This window comes from Marmota monax, unplaced genomic scaffold (genome assembly GCF_021218885.2).
Source record: "Marmota monax isolate L192 unplaced genomic scaffold, Marmota_monax_Labrador192_F-V1.1 WCK01_AAM20220418_F8-fsc00171, whole genome shotgun sequence".
NCBI lineage: Eukaryota > Metazoa > Chordata > Mammalia > Rodentia > Sciuridae > Marmota > Marmota monax.
In genome coordinates, this window is record NW_026694658.1 from 3,018,091 (window position 1) to 3,042,781 (window position 24,691).

At 39.1% G+C, this 24,691-nt stretch overlaps 1 protein-coding gene across 1 annotated transcript in view; it reads right to left on the reverse strand.

Annotated features, from left to right (window-relative positions):
- Positions 1–13,070: 13,070 nt before the first annotated feature.
- Positions 13,071–24,691, reverse strand: part of Vmp1 (vacuole membrane protein 1) — a 116,026-nt gene continuing 104,405 nt past the window's right edge. The window contains exons 11-12 of the mRNA XM_046423136.2: positions 15,838–15,940; positions 13,071–14,879 (exon numbers count right to left, since the gene is read on the reverse strand). Coding sequence (XP_046279092.1) covers positions 14,736–14,879; positions 15,838–15,940 — 247 coding nt within the window. The 3' untranslated portion in view covers positions 13,071–14,735. The remainder of the gene's footprint in view (positions 14,880–15,837; positions 15,941–24,691) is intronic.

Genomic DNA, 24,691 nt, shown 5'->3' on the forward strand with positions numbered 1-24,691 from the left:
ATCACTTGAGCCCAGGAGTTTCCAGGACATCCCACAACATAGCAAGACCCCATCTCAGAAAGAAAACAAAACCCACAGGGAAGCTAATGTCAAAGCTTTAAGATATAGGGTGGCACTGGAAATGTATTTTTGATGTATGTGGAGAAAATTACTAGTCAGCCAGGAAAACATCAGAATCATAAACTACTGGGTACAGATCCAGAAAATGTTGAAGATGTAATTTCTGGAGCTGGGGATGTAGCCCAAGTGATAGAGCTTTTGCCTAGAATGAATTATGGGTTTTATCCATAACTGGGTGGCGACAGGGTTTCTGTGTGTGTGTATGTGTGTGTGTGTAAACTGGTTAGTTGGTATCATGTCATCAATCAAACATTATCTTGCAGAGCCAGGAGGTACTCCTGTGGTTTGCAGGGTAATTCCTTATTTTCAAACCTTTTTCACTCTTTTATCTCTATCTGTGCCCCCTTCCCCCCCTTCTATTTCCCTGGTGCTGGGGATTAAACCTGGGGCCTTGTGAATTGCTAGGCAAGTGTTCTACCGCTGAACCATACTCTCAGCCTGAGAGCTTTTTACTCTAAGCTTGTAGAACTTATTTCTTCCTATACATTTCACTTTTCCAGCTTTGGGCTCCCCTCCTCCCTAAAGGATTCAGTCAATCCGCAGCATCTTTCTCCTTTATTTCACCCATCACTTGGAACCCACTGTCAGCAGCTCACTGTTCCCACCCAATTCATTCATTCATTCAACTACTATCTATTCAGTGCAGGCATTGAGCAAGAAGTTAAGGATGCAGGGATCAATACCACATGGTCTATGTGAAGAAGCTTACCACATAGTTGAGTTTCTTTGGATGTATAGTGCTACAATTCTAGCTTCCTTATTATTGCTTATTATCTTGCCTTTGCATATATTCTTTTTTTTTTTTTTTTTGGTTTCCAGTATCAGCAATTGAACTCCGGGGCTCATTACCACGACCTATATTCCCAGCCTTTATATGTTTATTTTTGTGCAGTGCTAGAGATCGATACTAGGTTTCATGCATTCCAAGTGAGCTACCACTGAGCCACATTCCCAGTCATTATTTTTTATTTTCAGACAAGGTCTTGCTGAATTGCTGAGACTGGCGTCAAACTTGTGATCCTCCTATCTCAGCCTCCTGAGTCTCTTGGATTATAGGCATGTGCCACCATGCCTAGCTGTATTCAGAATTTTTATGGGAAAAATGTGGTCCAAAAAAGAACAATGAGTAGGGAGCCGTGGGCTAGGCTTTTAAAATGTTGAAATGTCTCCTCACTCTGTAGACTCTACTTTGCAGTGTGCATACCAGCCATTCTTCTCCTGACCACCATGTTTATCACACTTGAGTTCTTGTTCAACATTTTGTTTTAAAACATGCTCCATATGGCCTTATCCTACTTTTCTCTCCCTATGAGCCCAAGTTTGGCAGTCAACCCTTTTTTATCCTGCCACCTACGTACCAAATACTAACTTGTCATTTTTGGCAAACAATTATTTTAAGAGACACTTTCTCGTCTGCATCAATTACATTTTTTTTCCCTATGGGTTTCAGGAATGTGAGCTAAAAAAAAAATCTGGCTTTATATTTTTAATTGAATAACTTCTTACTCCTACACTCTGAAATGACTTGGATGATGCAATGTCAGCCTTATTAACAGATGGAATCCCACGTCTGCAAGCAGGAATGCTTGCTCCAGGAGTTCAGATAAACAATGTAAATATTTCAAGTTTCTGGGAAACTGTCAGTTCAGAGTAGGAGAAAATATGGAATCAAGCTATGGAAAAGTGAGGGAGAGTGAGGAAAGACAGAGATGAAAAGAAAGGTAGAGGGAATGGATGAGGCCTGCAAAGAACTGCTAATGACTTACAAGCATTTCCAAAAAACTTGAATTATTTTTTTTTATTTTTTTATTTTTTGGTATTAGGGATTGAACTCTGGGGCTCTCAATCACTGAGCCACATCTGCAGACCTATTTTGTGTTTTATTTAGAGACACGGTCTTTCTGAGTTGCTTAGCCCCTCACCCTTGCTAAGTCTGGCTTTGAACTCATGATCCTCCTGCCTCAGCCTCCAGAACTGCTGGGATTATAGGTGTGTGCCACTGCACCTGGCAACTATATGGTTTTTAATTGCAGGTTTACCTAATGGTGAGGTTTTTTTTTTTTTTTTTTTTTTGTACTGGGGATTGTATTCAGGGGTGCTTAATCACTGAGCCACATCCCCAGCCCATTTTATTTTTAATTTTGAGAAACAACTTCTCAACAAGTTGCTGAGGGCCTCCCTAAGTTGTTGAGGCTGGCTTTGAACTTGTGATTTCCCCAGCCTCACTTCTGGAGTTGCTGGGATTACAGCATGTGCCACCTTGCCCACCTATGGTGAAATATCTTAATAGTTTAAAAAGAAAGAATGAGATTACATATGACTTAGCAAGTAATTCTGTCTTTTTTTTAAATGTTTTTTTAGTTGTAGATGGACACAATATCCTTATTTTTATTTGTTTATTTTTTTATATGGTGCTGGGGAACGAACCCAGGGCCTCATGCCTGCAAGGCAAGTGCTCTATCACTGAGCTACAACCCCAGCCCAGTAATTCTGTCTTGACTGAATTTCTCTCTTTTGCCAATGATGGATACTTCTGTGGCTTTCTCATTCTATTTGAATTTATTTATGTGGTGAGTACACAAAAATTAGAAGATTCTGTTATACCCATGTGATCCAAAAAGTTAGCCATTAACCACATGTGGTTAGTGCTGTACATGTAAAACATACATTGGTCTTCAAAGAGTATGAATGAAAGGATGGAAGATATTAATAATGCAAAGCAATTATTGGATACTTTTTTTGACATATTAGGTTAAATTATTCAAATTAATTTACTTTTTTCTTTTCACTTTTCAAATTGCACCCACTAAAAATTTTTAAATTAGATATATGGTGTACATTATATATCTATGGGACAGGGCTGTTGTGAACATTTTAGGAGCAAAGCCCTAGGAATTGTAGGAACTGGAGTTGAACAAAGCTTTTCCTTATTAGGTGAGAGGGCATGGGAATATGATAGTAAGAAACATGACATAAGGCAAAAGATGGGAGTTTCCTTTTTGAAAAACAGAGGCCTTTGCTTAAGTTCGACTCATGAGATCAGTATGCGAGAGGCAGGATGTGAGTTTAATTCAACAAACATCCACTGAACACCTGCAAGGAAAGACATTGTGCTAAGACAGGGTGACAGAAATAAGTTAAACCTGGCCCTTGTGTTCAGGGAGGTCACCACTTGGTATACTCTTTGCTGCCAAGCATATGCCAGGCTTATGATACAGACACCATGTTTATTAAACTAATGTCCAAAACTTTAGAAGAGCTGCCTGACTACAGGCACACAGGGAAGCCTGTTAAAGCTCATGTTATTAGCAACAGATTGCACAGCCATTAGATGAAATTTAGGGATCTGAAAACATATTTAAAAATATTTTATATTTGCTGGGCATAGTGGTGCATGCCTTTAATCCCAGCGGCTTGGAAGGCTAAGGCAAGAGTGGGTTCAAAGCCAGCCTCAGCAAAAAAAGTGAGGCACTAAGCAACTCAGTGAGACCCTGTCTCTAAATAAAATACAAAATAGGGCTGGGAATGTGGCTCAGGGGTCGAGTGCCCCTGAGTTCAATCCCTGATACCAAAAAAAAAAAAAAAAATTATATCTGGTGCCTAATAGAAGCCATTTAAGACAATATATTAAAAGAAATGAAGAATTGCCATTTCTTGCCTGTTTTTGACTGAAACCTAAACTCCTGTCCTGGAATTCAGTCTTGTAAAGTTTGGCCACTCCTCAATCTCCTACTGTTCCCCTTTATGTATGCAAAAGTAATGGAGGCATACAGAAATGGCTGCTGAAATGTCATCATGAAAAAATGGATTTGTCTAGATGATGATGATTTATTTTAGGAAAAACTGGGAAAGAACAGTCTATCATTGCCCTGAAGATGAAGATGGCAGGCCCCACTGATCTTACCAGTTTCTGCTTTGCCCTATGATAGGTTTCCCAAGAACAAGAATGAGGGGGGGGGGGGTCACAGCATTTTTTATCAGGATATATACCAGCTGGGACTGTGTCTCAGTGGTACAGCGCTTACCTGGCATGTGTGAGGCTCTGGGTTTAATCTTCCACATGGTAAAAACAATAAGAAAATTTAAAAATCTACTGGTTTTCACAGTAATTTCTTATGAGAAGCAGATTTCTCAGCAGGAGGTGCTTTACCACTAAGCTACATCCCCAGTGCTTTTTATTTTTTAAAAAATCTTAAAACAGGGTCTTGGGCTGGGGATGTGGCTCAAGCGGTAGCGCGCCCGCCTGGCATACGAGCGGCCCGGGTTGGATCCTCAGCACCACATACAAACAAAGATGTTGTGTCCGCCGAAAACTGAAAAATAAATATTAAAAAAAAAAAAAATCTCTCTCTCTCTCTTTAAAAAAAAAGTTTCCTACTTTAAAAAAAAAATAAAATAAAACAGGGTCTTGCAAAGTTGCTGAGGCTGATTTTTTTTTTTTTGGCGGTGGTGCTAGGGATTGAACCCAGGGCGTTGTGCATTTGGGGCAAGCACTCTACCAACTGAGCTGTATCCCCATCCTGCTGAGCCTGATCTTGAACTTGAGATCCTCCTGCCTCAGCCTCCCAGCTCACTGAGATTATTACATGTGCCCAGCACTTTGTGCTGTGCATTTAAAAAAAAAATTTTTTTTGGTAGTTTTAGATGGACAGAATAGCTTTGTTTATTTTTAAAATTTATTTATTTATTGGTTACCAGGCACTTGACCACTGAGCCACATCCCCAACCCTATTTGTATTTTATTTAGAGACAGGGTCTCACTGAATTGCTTAGCACCTTGCTTTTGCTGAGGCTGGCTTTGAACTTGCCATCCTCCTGTCTCAGCCTCCTGAGCCATTGGGATTACAGGCCTGCATTACTGTGCCCTGCTTATTTTATTTTCATGTGGTGCTAAGGATCAAATCCAGTGCCTCACACGTGCCATGCAAGCGCTCTGCCACTGGGTAGAGCCCCAGCCCACTTTGTGCACTTTTTAATTTTTTTGGTACTGAGGATTGAACCCAGGGGTGCTTTACTAGTGAGCTATATCCACAGTCCTTCCCTGACTCAGCACATGCCCAGGCTGACCCCAAACTCTTGACCCCAAGCAATCCTGTTGCCTGGACGATTGGTGTACGACATTTCACTCAACTAAAATGATTTTTTTTAAAGGATGTTAACACCCACCTTGGAACAGTTTGAAGAATAGTGGCATAAAACTAGTGAGTCAGAAGGCAGTTACAGGGGTGGAAGAAGTTAAGAAGCATCTTTGTTGTAAACTATCAGATAAACGAGATGCAGGAACTACTGAATGCTCTGGGTTCATCCAGGAAGCAGGGGAAGGGAGAAATTAAAGACTGACTTTGGGATCTTAATGTGAACACCGTCTGCTCCAGGGACAACCAGTGAATATTACACACACACACACACACATAGTCTAGGAACAGTCTAAAAGAAGTGCATAAAAGAGGAAAATTTGTATATGAAAGAACTTCTTACTTCCTCCTGCAGAGACCAGAGATATCTTTTATGCTCCAATGGATGTTTTTGCACTTGAAGAAGAAAATGTAGACCAATTGAAGATTTCTTTTATCTCGACATTTTTTAAAAGCACTGTTACTCAGCTATCTCCCTATTTCTTTCTGAAATTGTGCAAAGCACTCTTGATCACAACTTTTACCAGTCATCAAAGTGTGCTGATTCCAGGAGGCCAGGGACAGTGACATCCTTCCTAATCCTTCCAGGCTTTGAAAACTGTGCACACACCTAAGTGTGGAATCTCTGTTTTCTACCTCTCTTCTCCAACCCAGGATTGTTACACAAGTCTCTCCTGCTGAACTCTGGTGCTCCTGCAGAGTGGTGTAATTACAGTCATGTGTCGTTTACTCTGAGCGCCTACTCAGCCAACTTCAATAAGCAATAACTCATTTACTGAAACATATAAACAACCCTAGCACCAAAGCAGCCAAATGGAAAGTTGCCATGACCACATGCTCTAGAAGGTGTAATAAAGCTGTGATTCTGCCATTTGGTTTGGCAAAGGCAGTTGGGATGATGCCCTCTCTCTGAATTTGGAACACTCAGGACATCTGGGCTCTAGGTGGCTGCACTGCTGTCTAGGCGAGCCAGGCCGGAATCTCGGACTGCAGTGGAAGAAACACAGGAAATCACAGTGCCAAACTTTTCTCCTTATAAAGACAATCTATCCAGGAATTACCATCTTCCCAGTGTCACAGGGAGGAGAAGCTGGTTAAGCCAGCAGGATACAACCAAGGAATGGAACTTCAGTTTCCTATGACTCCAAGGTCCAGTTACAGTGCCATCTCTTCAACAGTAGTGCTACATAACAAGTTAAGGTTTAGTTGGTCATTTATGAGGAAGTACAAAGGACATACTACCGTAGAGGATTCTCTGACAAAATCCAGCTTATTCACTCACATAAATTACAGTGTAGTCTGTGGAGAGCACATTCACTAGGAGGAGTTAGGAAACCTGAGATAGAGACCCATTCATTATAGGCTCTCCTGTTTTACCTGTGTTTTCAAAACAGAATAGTCTTGTTTTTTTCTTTTGCTACTAGGGATCAAATTCAGGGGCATTTTACCACTGAGTTACACCCCAGCCCTTTTATTTTTTATTTTGAGATAGGGTCTTCCTAAGTTGCTGAGGTTAGCCTCAAACTCCTGATCCTCCTGCCTCAGCCTCCCAAATCACTGGGATTACAGGCCTGTAGGTAGGTAGGGAGCGAGCAAAAACTAACAAAGCACTTGGGTAGAAAGATGAATTTTAGTTGGCTCACTGGTCTTGCCTCTTCTACCCACCTTACTCTTAGCTCCCCTATTCTTTCCTGGTTTTCCTTGGTAAGAAGACCTTTCTTCTTACTACTCCTATCCTGTCAATTCAAATGCTGACCCCTCAGGTAACCTTTTTCTGATCCTCCCTGGTCAGCAATTCTTTCTTTTTTAATTTCCTTTCTTATGGCATTTGCCTCATTCTATATCATACTCTTAAGAAGATTGTAGCCTGCCCCCCTCCTTCTCTCCCTCCCCTTCCTGACTGTCATAAATGAGCAGCTTTCCTTTACCTGGTGAGACCCTGCCTCAAAAGATAAAACAAAAAGAGCTGGGAAAGTAGTTCAGTGGTCAAGTACCCTTGGTTTCGAGTCCCAGTATCCAAACAAAACCCTGTAAAACTCCTGAGTTAAGAGATCATAGGTTAGTCTGTCATTAAATCAGAAGAGATTTTAAGGAGTGATTTTTTTTTTTTTTTGAAAAAGTGTGTTTTAGGGGCTGGGGCTGTAGCTCAGTGATAGAGCACTTACTTGCCTACTATGTGTGAGGCACTGGGTTCGATCCTCAGCACCACATAAAAATAAACAAATAAAAAATAAAAGGTATTGTGTCCATCTATAACTTTATAAAAAAAAAAGTAGTTAACACCACGAGTGGGGACTTAATGATTTCAAAGGACTGTTACGAATATAAACAAACAAAAGACAGGTTTAGTCCCCAGTGTGTGGAGGAGGCCTGTATAAATAGAAATTGCTCTGTAATCATAATTACAGCAAACAGCAGCACTCTGGGAACCTTCCCACATAGGAAGGCGAGGAGCGGCTTTTCTAACCCCGTGATACAGGGAAGTGCAAAGGCTACACAACTTTGCAGGTTGTGCCCTTGATTTTGTTGTCTTCCTTTCTCCATCAGCCACTTCATGATCACAAGATGAAACCAATATGCTGAAGCTTGGACTTCTACACTGATTTCTACAGACACAGTGGTTAAGAGCCACAATGCCAAGGTCTAGGCTAGTCTACTTCCTTGTCCCCACCCTCCCACCCTCAGACAAATTACTGAAGCTCCCTGCCTTCAAGTCCTTATGGGGTTCCTGCAAGGATTAAATGGCTAAGCACAATACATAGGAAACAGCAGTGAAAACAGTGCCTGGTAGGAAGCAAGCCATCAGTATCAAAGTTCCAGTAATCCACAGCTTCCTTGTACAGGGCACGTCAGAGTTTCCTGAGAGCTAATCTTTGCTACTGTGCAGTGTGGTTGTATACAAAAAAAAAAAAAAAAAAATACCAGGGAGGGGACATAGGAGCAGGATGAGGCTGGTGCAATGGTTGGAGTGGAGCAGAGGTGTCTAAAGAGGCTTTAAGAGGGTGAAGAAACAATGTGAGGTTAGGAAAGTGGCTGCTGTGAGGTTTAGCAGTCTTTACCCACAAGTGACTATGAGGAGCACTAAAGAGTGAAAGGTAGGGTCGGGAGTGCAGCCAAGTGGTTAGAGCTCCTGTCTAGGCTGCCCCAGACCCTGGATTTGAGCCCCAATCCCAGCCAACCCACCTCCCCAGAAAAAGCCAGGCAGAAGATCTCTGCTCTTTATTCTTAGACTTAATCTTTTTAACTAATGAAAAGAAGTTGAGAAAAACATGATTCTCAGGGGACATGGTGAGCCAGGCTTCATGCTGCTGCCAAGAGGAGTGAACCTGAGCTGCTGTTTGTCCAATACCACATAGTGAGGAGTCAAAGGCAGGCAACAGTGATCTAACAGCCGTTCCCCACCTTCAGGAAAAGGCAGACCATCCCTTTTCTGAAATCCCTTAACTGCTTCACTCCCTGCAAAGAATTCTTCCCCTCCCCCGCCTCACTGAAAACAGACTAGAACAGAATTAAGTAATGCTGCCCGGATGGGTTTAAGAGGCCAGAAGAAAGAAGCTGCTAGTTCTGTCCCCAAAAGGCAACAAAAGGAAATGCCACGTTTGGGATTAGGTGGGGGGAGGGAAAAGTGTCCTCAAAGTCCTCATTGCATGTTCTTCAGAGTGCTTTGGAGGGGAGGCCATCAAAGGAAGTTGGGAACATTCAAAAGCAGTGAGTGGACTGTGAAGGTTAGCTTAGATAGGTAGCTCCAGGATCCTAAGATGCCCAGAGTAGGCCAGAGCATTCCCCTTAAGAATTCTGGAACGTAGTTTCCAATGTAAATAGACTAAACTGTAGAAATAGTGCTGGAATGTGTTCAAGCACTTCCTCTATGTCCTTTGAGTCATTTGGAAATGGTTAACAAACAGGTTGGACACCTGGGCTGACTACCAGGAAGGGGATTTCCACATAAACCCTGTAGTGTAAAATCTTCTTCCCTTCCCTGAGCAATTCAGTTCCACCCTCTAGACTGAAGTGTGCCCTGAATACTCCAAATTTTCTCAATCTGACTCCAGTCTTTCTAAGAGCAGCAACTGGTGCTGACACAAAGAAACAAGGAGCCAAGCAACTTTGTGGTTTTAAGAGTTTATTTCAAATTAGGAGGAACAGATGTCCAACGTTTCAAAAAGCCACACATTTGTGGATTTGGCTAACAAATCCTCAAAGCTGCATTTCATTTCTGTTCCCATAGAGTCAGCCAGCCACTTGCAACTGACTCATTTTCTCTGGGCCACAGTTTGGGCCAGTCTCCTGACTACAGCATTAGAATTCCAGATCCCAAATGAATCCAGGATGTTTTGGTAGAAAGCAGGGGCCATCTAAAACAATTCCCCCCCTTTTAATTTCTTAGTATCAACACCCACACAGCAAACTGTGCAAGGCTAGTGGGTCAGAATATGAAGGAACAGTTGGCATCTGCCTATCCCAGCACCCTGCAATTCCAAAGGCAATGAGCAAGCAGCTGCCTAGGGCAGGTTTTTGCAAAGTCCCTAGAGTACTGGTTAATATGCAAATACATGTAGGTTATTTGCTGCAATTCAAGCCTCACCTCCAAGGCAAGCACATTACCTCAGGTGAACTCAAGCCTTGTTGAGGAAGGCCCAACTAGCCATAAATGACTCTTCAATTGCTTGTAGTTTAAGTACATATGTGCTTTCTTGTCTGAGAATAGAGAAGAACTCTTCATATGCAATGGTTTTGTGTATTATATCATTTATATTTTGGTGAACAATATATTTGGTGAACAGAGAAGCTCTGATCTACATTAGAGATGGAACATTACTTAGCTTTTTAAAATTGCTATTATGCTGGGCTTGGTGGCCCATACCTGTAATCTCAGTAACTCAGAAGGCTGAGGCAGGAGGATCACAGGTTTGAAGCTGGCATGGGTAACCTAGGGAGACTATCTCAGAATAAAATGGACTGGGATATAGCTTAGGTAGAGCTCCCTTGAGTTTAATCCCCTGCATCACAAACAGAACAAAAACCCACCCTATTTACCCATCGAGTACTCTACTGCTGAGCCACAACCCCAACCCCAGCTCTAACATTCTGAGCTTTTCCTAAAAAGGATTAAAAATCAATATTCCTTTCCTCTATTCCCTTACAGTACTTGCTAAATAAATGAGGTTGACTTTTAACTTACTTTTCCTTTTGGTTCTGGGGATTGAACCCAGGGGTGCTCATCCCCTGAGCCACATCCCCAGCCCCCCCCCCCCCCTTTCCCCCTTGCTAAACTGCTTAAGGCCTCACCAAGTTACTGAGGCTATTTGAACATGTGATTCTCCTGCCTCAGGCTGGAGTTGCTGGGATTGCAGGTGTGCACCACCAGGCACAGGGAACATTTTTTTGGGGGGCCATACTGCCCAGGCTCCTTCCAACACCTCCAGGGCCTCATGAATGCTACGCAAGTACTCTAACTGCTGAGCTCCATCCCCAACCCTCCCCAGTCCTTATAAAATTTTGAGACAGAGTCTCATTAAATTGCTGATGCTTGTCTCAAACTTGAGATCCTCCTGCCTTTGCCTCCCCCCTTCCTGGGATTATAGGCATGTGCCACTGTGCCCAGCCTATCATTTCTTCTTCTTCTTCTTTTTTTTTTTTTTTAAAGAGAGAATTTCAATATTTATTTTTTACTTCTTGGCGGACACAACATCTTTGTTTGTATGTGGTGCTGAGGATCGAACCCGGGCCGCACGCATGCCATGCGAGTGCGCTACCGCTTGAGCCACATCCCCAGCCCTATCATTTCTTCTTTAAACAAGAAAAAAGATTTCTTTCTCTTGGAGATGGGGTTTAATATATTGTCTAGACTTAAATCTTTAACTCCTGGCTCAAGCTATTTTCCCACCTCTGCCTCTTCAGTACTGGGATAATAGATATGCCACAATACTTACACTTTTTTTTTTTTGTACTAGGAATTGAATTCAGGGTACTTTACCATTGAGCTACATCCCTAGCCCTTTGGACAGGGCCTCACTAAGTTGCTGGAGACTGGCGGCTGGCTTTGAACTGGTGATCTTCCTGCCTAAGCCTCTGGAGTTGAGACGCTGATGCTGGGATTACGGGAGTGCACCACATTCACCTTATTTAAAAAAATTTTAATTGAGAAATAATTGTACATATTTATGGGGTACAGTTTGATATTTCCAAGTAGTAACACTTTTTTTTTTTTGGTGGTGCTGGTGATTGAACCCAGGGTTCAGGTCCAATGTATGCTATGCAAACACTCTACTACTGAGCCAGCGCTAACATTTTCTTTTTCTAAAAAAACAATTATTTTTTAGTTATAGTTGGACACAATACCTTTATTTTATTTACTTATTTTTATGTGGTGCTGAGGATCAAACCCAGGGTCTCGCACGGGCTAGGCAAGAACTCTACTGCTGAGCCACAACCCCAGCCCCAGCTCTAACATTTTCATAATGAAAATTAGAAAACATCAACAACTGAAGATGGGAAAGCTTAAACATTTTTAATTATGTCATAGAAAATTTTGTGTATCTGTGCTTTGTCAATTCTTAAGCAGAATATCTGGGGTCTTTCTTTTTTTTTGGTACTGGGGATGGAATGTATAGTTTTTTAGTATGTTAGTCAAGTGCTATACCACTTAACTACATTCACAGCCCCTTTTCAAATTATTTTTTTTTAATTTTTTTTTTTTTTTTTTTTTTTAGCTGTAGATGGACACCTCAGCCTCCTGAGTACCTGGGATTACAGGAATGCACCAACATTCCAAGCAAAAGTAAAAATATTCTTTTCTTCCAAACTCCACAATCCAGATTATGCACATACATGCAGAGACTACAGAAAGTTATGGAAAACTGGATATTGTGCTCATGTCCACATTAGTGATTACATGCATAAACTGCTAATGTACTGAACAGTCACTGAGCTGAGACATGGTAAAACATTGTAGATGTATAAGGCATGAAATGAGACATAAAGGAAAGAAGGAATTAGAATTCCCCAGTCCTCTTTTATTTACAGTAATATCAAACCATCCACTTGGCATGCTTTCTGGTTTCCCACCAACTGAAATTAGGTAGGCTTATCTTTGGGATCATGCAGTTGTATCCATGTCAGTGGATAGAAGAAAAGGAGCAAATCAATCCTGGAGCAGAAGGGTATCATACTGCTCCAGCTCAACTCGAATGCAACAGGAACATCTGGGCATATCACACCTGAACACTTAGAGGAAAGAAGGAAAGGTACTCTTCATTTTTAATTTTTTAAAAATATTTTTTCAGTTGTAGATGGATACAATACTTTTATTTGTTTATTTTTATGTGGTGCCAGGGATTGAACCCAGTGCCTCATGCATGCTAGGCAAGTGCTCTATGACTGAGCCACAACCCTGGCCCCTCTTCATTTGTTTTCAAAGCAAATTAATTTGAAACAGGGAATAAGTGATCATCATAAACTGAATGTATTAGTCTTTTAGATGTTTCACCTAAGAAACAAAGTGTTTCTTTTTTTAGTACACTATCCTAAAACAAACTTATCAATAAGCCCTAAAGATTTAGTACAGACATTACAATTCCTATTTGTTTTCCTCTTTCCTTTCTTTAGACAAACACTAAATAAGATGAAGGTGGACGGTATGAAACACACAGGAAGCTGATTTAGGAACCCTGACGTTAGCTAACCCGAATCTATTTAGAAGTGTATGGACATTGCTATTCAAGCAAGGTCAAGTAAGAGTCAAACTGCTAGAACGTCGCTGAAAAATAAAACAATAAAAAGGTTGTTAATAATAACCTTTTCAAAACCCACAGGCAGGTTACTTCATCCTTTATTTATTTAGGTGTGGTCCTGAAGACTATCCCAATTTCCCACAGATCTCCTCTCAATACTACTGCAATATCATGGTATAAAGGAACTCAAAAGTGCCATTAGACAAAAGGACCAGTTTTTGAAAACCATGATGCTGGGTAATGTTTGAATGAGAACATGTGATATGGATGGTCAGATGAAAGATACCAAAATGTCAGACAGCCCATCGACTGGTGTTGCCATAAGATTCAACAGTCAACATCAGTCTGATAAGCTACCCGACAAGGTGGTACAGCCATGGAGATGTCACGACGGTAGGCAAAACAAGCAGACATTCAGGTGGGATTTGATAAAGCAAATCAAGCATTCCTGGCTTGTTGGGATTTAACCCCAATTCTATTCTATTTTGACACAATATTAGTATCATTTTTCCTAAAGGAAAAAAATAAAACTGTTTATTTTCTTCCTAAGTAAAACAAATAAACAGGTTCAATCAGAAACATCCCCAAAGAAAATTACATTAAGAATAAAATACAGAAAGGAAACTGGGTTACATGTAAAAGTAAATTTCTGTCTGTTAAAACCAGAGTACATGGCAGCTAAAATGAACAGATAATGAGAAACAAAAGAGTAATTTCTCTTTCTGGTACCCTTTTTTTTTTTTTTTTGGTGCTGCTGAAGATGGAACCCAATGCCTTGCACAAGGCAGGCCTGTACCCCAGCCCTCTCCAGGATCCTTTCTTTGACTTAATACATAATCACCTCTCCTGTCCTATTTTCAAAGCATGAAATCCCCAGACTAGGGCAATCCCATAGGTGCCATTTAGCAGAGTGTAGCTGCTGATTCCAGCATAACAAAAGATACCATGGTGGTGGCTCTTTCATGTAAATAAATGAAGACTCTGAAATTCTGGTTGTGGTGGATTTGGCAAGGCTGTCAGTTGGAAGAAGCTAAAAGGAAGTAAAAAATCAAAACGCTCAAAAAATGGACACAATTTTGGAATGATCAAAGATGTCTTTATAAAGTTTTTCCATGACTTCATTCTAAATATACAGGATAAAAAATGGTGTCAGCCCATTCATGAGACACCAACCAGATTTTCTTTTATACTGTCTCAAAATTTAAAGATCAATATCCCCAGGGGGTGTGCAATGCATCATAAAATGGCCTTTTTGAGGGTGGGAGAGGAAGTTTGGGCAGGATGGCATATTAAATTGTACCATGACAGACATGCAAGACTGTTATCCAATCTATATAATTTATATACATGTTGATGACTTAGAAAAACAAAGCAATCGTTTCTGACAAGCCTAAAAAGCTTGACATATTTAACATACTTAGGAACTGTCTGTGTGGAGGGAATTCTCTAATCGTACCATGTGGGCCTTTAGAAAGTAACAAACAGAAGGCCAGTTTCTGTTAGGTTTGCAGCTGAACATCGCTTTCCACCCTAATAAAAGAATAATGTGAACTGGATTGAGGGTGGATACCTTAACACATAAAGGAAAAGTATGTCAGTGCAAAATATGGACTAAACTGCTTTCAGGAAAAAAGTTTTTAAAATTGATACAGGTTGGAAAAGGGAATTTCCCTTCCTGGTTTGGAGTCCTCCCAATTTAAAGCAGAACCCATCCATTCTAATTTGTGCAGTTAAAAACTTTCTCTGCTTATTTAGTTTTCTCCTCTGAGTTCAACCGCTGCTGGATTCGTTTGGCATAACTTTGTGCCATGGAGTTAATGATAGACAGGATAAAGTAACACACCATCACCACGACCAACTTCTCGAACATCCAGGACAACCAGTTTTCTCCCTGCAGGAAGAAATGCAGAACGATTCACGTGACAAAGGCTTCGTTTGTTTAACAGTAAAAAGGGGATCATCTACCATATTTTAAGCAAAATGATGAGAATTTGAAGCTTATAACTTATAAAGCCTAAACAGCTACCCTGAACTCTACACTCCAATCAGGGCTTTTTACACTTGGCCACAGAGATTTTGCTTTGTTGGACGAAGTCAATGTTGATTTATACAGTTTAGAATGATCTTGAATAATTGCCTTCTGTTCCCTAAAGCTGCCATGGAGACACTTGCTGAGTACTGTCAAGATGGTTAAAAAGAGTTTTGTTCTGGGAATGGGTGCTGTTTTTAAGATATAAATTTAAGTCATGCTTGGACAATTGAGGGCAGCAAAGGGCCACATGAAAAAACAAGCGCTCTTCCTTGCAATTTCCCATTTCAGGTTATTGCTTACTCATCCTCTTCTAGTCATTTCCCCTTGCTTCAGAACTATTTACAGAAAAGGCAGGCTTAGTTTAAGTTAATGTCTTCAAGTTCATCTATGTTAAAAAACTTGGTTTATTTTAAAAAAATCATTTTCTCACGACTGAAATGAAAAACAGCAGGTAGACATTTAAGTTACCTCACTTAAGTCTAATACTTTGTTATGCTTTAAATTTTAACTTTTTAATCCAGTAGAGAGGTATATACCTAATAAGTCATTTAAGATCAAGGCAACAACTGATTCTACATAACTGAACCATTATTTTCTATTAGCCCTACGCTTGTTTTTGGAAGATGCCCAAGAAGTAGTTATACTTTTTTTGTCTGATTTAAAACAAAGACTATTTCCCAGGAGAAAGTACATGGTAATTCAACTTCTGTAAAGGAAACTGGCAAGAAAACCTCACTCTGTCGAAAAATGTGAGAACTGTGAATCTAATTTCAGCCTGAAACTGCACGAGGGAGAAGAACCCCGAATAAATTCTCACCTGTGGCGTGCCCATTTCACTTTTGTGGTGAAGCTTCTGCCGCTGAGCTTCCAGGTATTCCTGGAATGGCTTCTGCAGAGACGGACCTATGCCGGGGACAGCACTGAAAGCAGGGTACAGAAGCCCAAGGCAAAGATACATTTGGGAAGAAAAGCAAGAGAGATGTTAAAGAAATTCCACTTACCGCCTGGACTCAAAAAGCAGGGATTAGATTAAAAAAGGAACAAAATACAATAATCAGTTGCCAAAATCTTGTGAACTCTTTTAGTGGATAAAAATTCTTCCTTCAAACAACTCTTTAAGGTAGAAAAATCTCTTAACATGTCTTGGAGAAACTAAGAGTTAGTCCTCACAGTGAGGCCAGCTCAGCTGATATTGCACACTGGTATGCTACAAAGAATAAAATGAATGACTTCTGAGAAGTCCCACATTTATCACCACCAGTTCCTGTAAGAACTGGTTTGAACCGATTAATAAGGAAATGACTTACGCTTGTGTCATCCCCAGTTAAAAAAGAAACTGCCCGCCCTCTCTCTGACTTGTCCCATCTTCTCAGAGTGGGCGGTACTTTCTCAATCTAAGTCCTTATTAGGACAATCCGTGCATGCGTCATCCTTATCCAAAAAGAATGCATTAGCAAATTTGGGAGGCACCTCCCCCTAGTCAGAAGTCAGTGATTAACAAAGGAACAAAGAAGGAACTATGAACCTTGAATCATTTCGTGGTTTATGGTGGACGGATTGCACAGAAACTCCTGTACATTACTAAACAACCTGTTCTGAGATGACTGGGATAGCAATCTCTGATAAGGCTCTGTACTCCGAGCTCCCTCTCACCCAGAATATGCGGAGGCAGTGCTGTTAAACTGGTTTGGCAACTGCAGATCCTGTTTTAGACACGCTCACAGGCATTTTTAAAATGGTAACTTGGGGCAGCTTAGAAAATCAAACATCATTATTTTCTGTACCCTTTATTTTTCTCATCTGTCACACTATAGCTAAGAAGCAAATAAGCCCAATCTCTTTTCTAGGGCCATTAAAAGGGTATTCTAATATATACTTCCAACAGTGCATAATATTCTCCCTAAAAGTATACTGAATTACATTAACTTCATCTATTTTCTAGAAAAATACAGTTGCTGTCTTTTTTTTTTTAAAAAAATATAAATAAATAAAAAGCAGAGGAATCAAAGAAAAAACTTTTTTTCTCCAGCAATTGTATTTACCAGATGCTAACAAATTCTTAACTCTTGGCTATTTTTTTTTGATCCTATTATCTCCACCACCAAACACTCAAAGGAGTGTTTAGACTCCATGTTATGGAAAAAATAAAAAGAAAGTACAAGAAATAATCTATGCCCACAAGAAACTTGAATTCAAAATCCTCTCTCTCTCTCTCTCTCTCTCTCTCTCTCTCTCTCTCACACACACACACACACACACACACACACCCCAAATACAGATCCGCAAACAAAAGATGTGTAATATTAAATATCTGATACAGAAATTAGTTATATGTTAAAGAACTGGAAGGAGAAAGGACAGAACAGTATGGGATGGAGTGATCCAAAAGTGAGCACTGAAGGAGGTGTGGAAAAGGACTGAATAGACATTTACAGTAAAGGTGAAGGAAGAGGCCAGAAGAGCTATGATAAATATCAAAGATGGACAAGTCTCCATCTCCATCTTGGTCTCTAAGTGACCTCTAAATGGCATTATGATCTCAAGGTGGTAGGCCAGAAGAGCTGTGTTGTATATCATCAATGTTTCTAACTACAAAAGGCAAGGATAGGATAAATCTTTTTTACAGGAAAGATTTACCTTAGTAGTTCAACATTTCCTTATGTAATATATACAAATAGCTCAACCATTTATACTAGAAATGAACCAGATGGGGCTGGGGTTCTGGCTCAGTGGCAGAGTGCTTGCCTAGCATGTGTAAGGCACTGGGTTCAATTCTCAGCACAGATAAATAAAAAATAAAGGCCCATTAACAACAATAAAAATAATAAGTAAATAAAAGTAGTTAAGATGGACAATTAAAAAAAGAAAAAGAAACCAGATGAATAAAAACAAACAAAAATTCCAGCAAAATACAGGCATAAAAAGATTGGTTTCAAAACCAGCAGATGTATAAGAACTATTTTTTTCACAAGTCAATTCATTCATCTTAACATTAATACTCTATGTCATCATTTTCAACTACCAATGAGGGCTGGGGTTGTAGTTCAGTGGCAGAGCACTTGCCTAGCACATGTGAGGCACTGGGTTCAATCCTCAGCACCACATAAAATAAATAAAATAAGGTATTGTGTCCTTCTACAACTAAAAATACTCAAAAAACAAACAAACAAAAGGATAGCTACAGTTAAGTAATTCAGAGAAAGTAAAAGTTAAGATCTCAACATTAGAAAGATTCTAATTTGTTGTTGTTGAGCCTAGTGAGGAAGGGACTGGTAACAATCATTCCAGATTCCCTTGAAAATAATTTGAAGAGATAAATGATTTGCCATTTTAAGTCCATTGTAAGTTTAAGAGATACACTTGAGCTGTTCTTTTATAGGCCACTGTTCAATCACATGATGTGCAAGTTTCAAATAATTATTCCGGGGCTAATGCTGAGATACATTTACCAAAATGCTATGTTTTATATGCTTTGGGATGTTTTGTTAGTGTAGGGGACATACACAGATTTCTACAAGAGACTAGGAAAACAACTGAAAATAAATAAGTTTTAGTTGAGAGTGGTGGCATACAACTGTAATCCCAGCTGAGATGGAGTATCACAAGCTTGAGACCAGCTTGGGCAACATAGAGAGACCCTATCTCAAAAACAAAAAACAGCTGGGTGTGGTGGAGCATATCTGTAATTACAGCTAAGGCAGGAGGAGTGAGGCCCCATCTCAAAATTAAAAAATGAAAAGGACTGGGGATATGGGGTCAGTGGTTAATTCCCTCTGGGTTTAACAAAAAACAGAAACAACCCAGTTTTTTCTGTTTCTGTGTGGTACTGGGTATTGAACCCAGGAGTGCTTAAGCATTGAGCCACACCCTAGCCCTTTTTAAATTTTATTTAGAGACAGGGTCTCCTGAGTTGCTTAGGGCTTTGCTAAATTGCTAAGGCTGGTTTTGAATTCACACTCCTCCTGCCTCAGCCTCCAGAGGATTATAGGAATTATAGGCATGTGCTACCCCTGCAAAACCCCACAGTTTTAGTAGCAACATATTAAAATCAAAACTATCATGAACAAATAAATGATCTGAATTAATCTAAAAGTTAACACATTTGGAATTTAGGTCTTAAGTGCTATAAATCCAATTATTTGTCAATCTCTCAATCTTTTATTATGTATTCATCAAAACTTTAGTTCTAATTTAATTTCTCCATCTCTAAAAACAACTGTGTAAGTTACTGAGGGCTCAGTTTACACAAAACATTTTTATACTGAAATTTTCTTAATAATCATTAAAGCTATTTCAATAATGGAGCAGACAAAAATTAGAATTACAGTTGTCAATCTTAATATGCATATAATGTGAAAAATAACAGTTTGTAACCTCGTCCCTCAAGTTGTTTTCAAACAGCAGTCCAGAAATAAGAGTCCATTCTGACACTGAAGATTAACTTTAAAAGTACATATATGGGGCAGGGTGGGGAAGGAACACACCTACATCATAGTTCACTGGCTTTTTACATTTGGTTTAGGAAACAACCTAAATGTCATGCTCTAAAAGCCATTAAATTCATAGCAATTCTGTGCATTTGTCTAAGAACTCTCATGTCTCAGTGAGTGAGTAAAGTCCTATTTGCCATTGCCATTTGGTTTTGATTAAGTTCGAAGAATTGAGGCTTTGTGATATAGGAAACGTGCAGTTGGGAGAACAAACACAGGAAGAGCTATTTTGCAGTCAGCAACTGAACTAAAACATACATAAAAGAGCCTCTTAAATAGCTACTTACTCTAGGTGAGAATGTTATAAAGGAAAAAAATTGATCTCTGATTTTCCTTGTAGATCTCCAACTTGGTGGGTAAAAAAATCTTTGTGGGTAGCAGGTAGCATCTTGGTATTTTTATTCTTGGCAGAAACCAAAAGCAAATATAATATCAAAAACCAAATTTCCAACAAATTATTCTAGTGACAGTTCTTGCAATTTGGTTACTGATTAAAGAATAATAATAATAAAAGAAAAAAAAAACCCTAGAAATGGTAAAAAGGTGGTGGTGGGGGGGGAGGAAAAACAGGCAGACAAATTACAAAATTCCAAATCCATTTAGAGTTCAAAAATCAGTTTCATGGGCACAACTGTTTACCATGCTCACATATTTAAGTGTCTGTTAGAATAGACTCAAGACAAACTACTTTGCAAATTTAATTATTGTTAAAAAAAATCCATTCTAAATAACATTTGGGCAAAATTCTGTCAGCACTAAATAATTTGCAAACAAAATCTCTTATTTTTCTACAATTTTAAATATATACATTACTCTGCTTCTGGAAATCACTGATATAAATTATAAGAAATCTATAATTTCTTCCTTAGGGAAGTTTGCATTATTCTCTGTACTCACAAATGCCAAAACATCTTCTCAAGGAAGTAACACAATTGGCAGAGGGTGTACAGACACTGGGTGGAGGGATGACTGTTTTTCATAATCTATCAATTTTTATTTATTGGTTAATATGGAACACACACTCATTCTAAGCATGCATAGAGTTTATTGGTCATCATTATTCCTGTTTTGTAAGGGACTTCTTTCAAATTGTGTCTTAAACATGTTAGTTCACCACATATAAAAAAACAACATTTGATTTACTTTTAATCTCTTTTCCATCAGGAGAGTGTCATCAAACTAGGTTTTGTTATTAGAAAATAGCTGAAATTTTCCTTAAACTGGTCATGATTCTGTTTGGATTTTTCTAGTCAGATGTGTTCTGTGTTAATTTATCTTCATGAAACTAGGTGATGTACTTAATTTTATTTTATTTTTTTGGTACTGAGGATTAAACCCATAGGTGCTTAATCACTGAGCTAAATCCCCAGCTTTTTTTTTTTTTTTTTTTAGAGACAGGGTTTCCATAAATTGCTGAGGCTAGCTTTGAACTTGTGATGCTCCTGCCTCAGTCTCCCAAGCCTCTGGGATTACAGGGGTCACTGTGCCTGGCCTTTCTTTTTTATCTTTTGAATGTGACTACTAAAGAGCTGATATGAGGAATGAATGAATGTCAATGTTTCAACTTCTTTGCTGTTTCTTGTGAATGCATTATTAGTATTATCTTCATTCTATTATGTCTTTTTAAAAAAATTTTTCTATATATATATATATATTTTTTAGTTCTCGGCAGACACAACATCTTTATTTTTACGTGGTGCTAAGGATTGAACCCAGCGCCCTGCACTACCACTTGAGCCAAATCCCCAGCCCCTTCTATTATGTCTTTTTTTTTTAGAGAGAGAGAGAGAGGGGAGAGAGAGAGAGAGAGAGGGGAGAGAGAGAGAGAGAGAGAGAAAGAATTTTTTAATATTTATTTTTTAGTTTTCGGCAGACACAACATCTTTGTTTGTATGTGGTGCTGAGGATCGAACCCGGGCCACATGCATGACAGGCGAGCGCCCTACCGCTTGAGCCACATCCCCAGCCCCTTCTATTATGTCTTAATATGAACATTTTCAAGCCTATGTCTGTTTTGTGAAGGTTAGTTAAAACTAGGAATGATAACCTATAAATCTGATTGATAGAGTACAGAAAACACAATAAACTGCAATATGCTAAAAGTGAACAAAGAAAGAGAAGGACTCACAGTAAGCCCCTTTTGTAGTGTGGAAAGAATTCTTGCCCTGAAGTATCTTTGTACTCCCCATGACATGTGATCTTCCGACACGTGGACTGAGGGAGTGCCCATAAGACATCCTCAATGTACGTATAGTCATATAATATTTTAATGTATTATTACCACAATAAAGTTATATGCATTACAAAAATATACAAAAAAGAAAATAACATAAATGAAAATAAAAAGAACATCTATTACTTTATTATCATCTGACAGTAGTGACCATTGGTTTAGATCATGAAGCTAAACTACAACAAAAGGTGTAAACATTATACCCTGTTCCCAAAAGGTAAAAATCATCTTGAGGCTTAGTTAGCAGACTATTAAGTAATATAACAGAGGGGAAAAAGCTATTTCTACAAAAATGGTCTACTTTTTTCTCATTCTTCTAATGAGCCTTTACAGTCTGGAGAGTCAAACCTCAAGAGACTAGAATTTTGTGTCCACAGCTAAAACTTTTAATTATGTTCTGAATAAATATCAGGGCTTTAAGAATTTCCTCGATTGAATGAGGGCCCCTGTATGTAAATCAATAAATCAAATTTATCCTCTGGCTCCAGTGAATTCTGTCATTTGAGATCTGGCCGAGGAACACAGAAATAAAACCCTAAACAGAAAATGTTTCTCTTCTAACTGAAACCAAAAGACTATTGTCCTGAAGAGAATTTTACATTTAGGTTATAGTGGGATGTATTTTCAGGGATGAAATAAAAGCCCTTCCCCATCCTACTCTCATCACATGCTGATATGCCTTCTGTGCAAAAGAGGTGATCACAGTGTGGCAAAAGTTCAGCAACAAGATGAAGTAGCAATTTTGTTTGTTGGTAACAGTCTGGTATATAATTCTCTCTCTCTCTCTCTCTTTTTTTTTTTTTTAGAAATGTGTATTTTAGTCAAACATTGTAGAATTAAATTTTCCTCCCCACACTCCAGGCAGTGATCCTAACAGGCTTAACGGTTAGTATTTTAATGAGTTGTCATTTCCTGTCTGATAAAGATTCTCACAGTATTTAACCACCAGTTTCTCTGGGGACCAACCAATCCTAGAGCTCTGCTCATAATGACTCAGAATGGACCTCAGACTCCTGGCCTGACTCAACAATGATAGATTATCCTCTACACGAAAATGTCTTCCTCCTAAATTGGACAGTTCAGGAACGGTGGGGGTAGTTTATGGTGCAATTTTCTGAAAAAGCCAAAGGTCACCTCATACCAACTCTCATTAATATTTATAGACTACCCATCTTTCCCTTAGAACTTAACGGGGACGGGGGGAAGACAACTGTTACCTAATCAATCCAGGAATAAGAACATGAACTGGTGCTAACTGAAAATCAACCTATACGTTAACCTATTAAAAATAAGATCTAATAATTCTGTGAGACTGAAATGAAAGTGTCATTACCATTTAATTTAATACAGAATATGAATCTTTGAAGCTGATACTTTGAAGCTGGTAGCCTATTCAAATCAAGTTCCTTTATATCCTTGGAACTTAGAAGAGCACCCCAACATAAAATATATTCAGGATCAAAATTATATACTATATTATGTACTATAGTGGAAAATCTAGGAGCTTCTTATATATGTTGGTAGTCTCTGGCACCTTCTAAAATTCTTTGTGATTCAACCTCAGGATTTGAGATTAAAACATCTTGAATTTTATTTGCATCTGTGCCCCTTTAAATGATTAAAACCTCTTTTGTACTCAATTTAGTCCATCGTGTGCAGAGTGGTATTATAAACATGATACCATCCGTTTCCTCATGGCTAGGTAGAAGGAAGACCACTGCTTTATCCAGAAACATCAGGTGTATGATTATTACTGCCTCACAACAAATTTTGATCACAAAAGTATCTGCAATCTTCCTTGCTTTTGAACATTTCAAATTGTTTTCTATAATCAGAATGAATTTAAGACCTCTTTATAATTAGCAACTACTCTTTGAAATAAGCTATCATTAAATAGCAGCTCCAGAAAACAGAACCTTGTTTTAGAATGCAGACCTGTGCAGCAGGAGCCAAGCAGGCACTGGTGTTAATGAATGAGGCCAGAGCTAAAGGAGCATTCTGTAAGACCCAAGTAAAACTGATGGACTGACAAAAACAAAACCCTGTTCAAAGTCGACTGATTTCACTTCCAGCAACTAAGGAAGCTGAGACAGGAGGATCACACATTTGAGGCCAGCCTACACAATTTAGCAAGCCCTGTCTCAAACAAAACAAAACATCCAAACAATAACAATAACCAAAACATCAGAGTTTTCAGAATTTTAAGATGAGACAGTAATGAGTGTTTACTGGCCTTGAGATCACTGAAAATGGGATGATGATAAGTGTACCCTGAAAAGTAACAGTAATGTCTAGAATTCAACCTAAGATTAATTATTGGAAAGATTGGAAAGGCAGAAAATCACTACCTGCAAGTAGAAAACTAGGGGGAAAAAGTTTGTGTTCTTTGCTTTGAAGGAACATCAATCTTGCAGGTGCTAGGAGAAAGAAAGAAAATGCATTTAAACCCAGAGCACTAACTGTAACAGCAGCAGTGATCAGCCACAGCAGTGCCCAGGCTGATAAACGTGAACAAGGGTGTGGAAAGAATTTATGTTATCAAATTCAAATAGCTGCTGTCTGAGACTGGAACTTTAGCTCAAACTCCAACCTCCAACGGGGACAGATAGCCCACTGCCTTCTGTAGCACTGCCTCCATGTCTTCCTTCTCCATTCTACATCGTAGAATTTTCACTTTCAGTTTTCAAGGATGAACTGATTAAAGAGGATAATCAACCCACATAGTTTTTCACTCTCTCTTCATTCACCTCTTACCATTTATATAAAATTAACTTCTCTGTGCCTTGGTTCCCTCTACTACCCAGTAGTAGTACCTCAGAGGTTTTGTTATGCATATTAAATTAAAAAAATTAATAAGGCATCCGGTACAGGGGTGCTTACTAAACATTAATTTGCTTTCCATAGCCTTCTTTCCTTACTTTTTTCTTTTTCCCATTTGTATTTTCTAT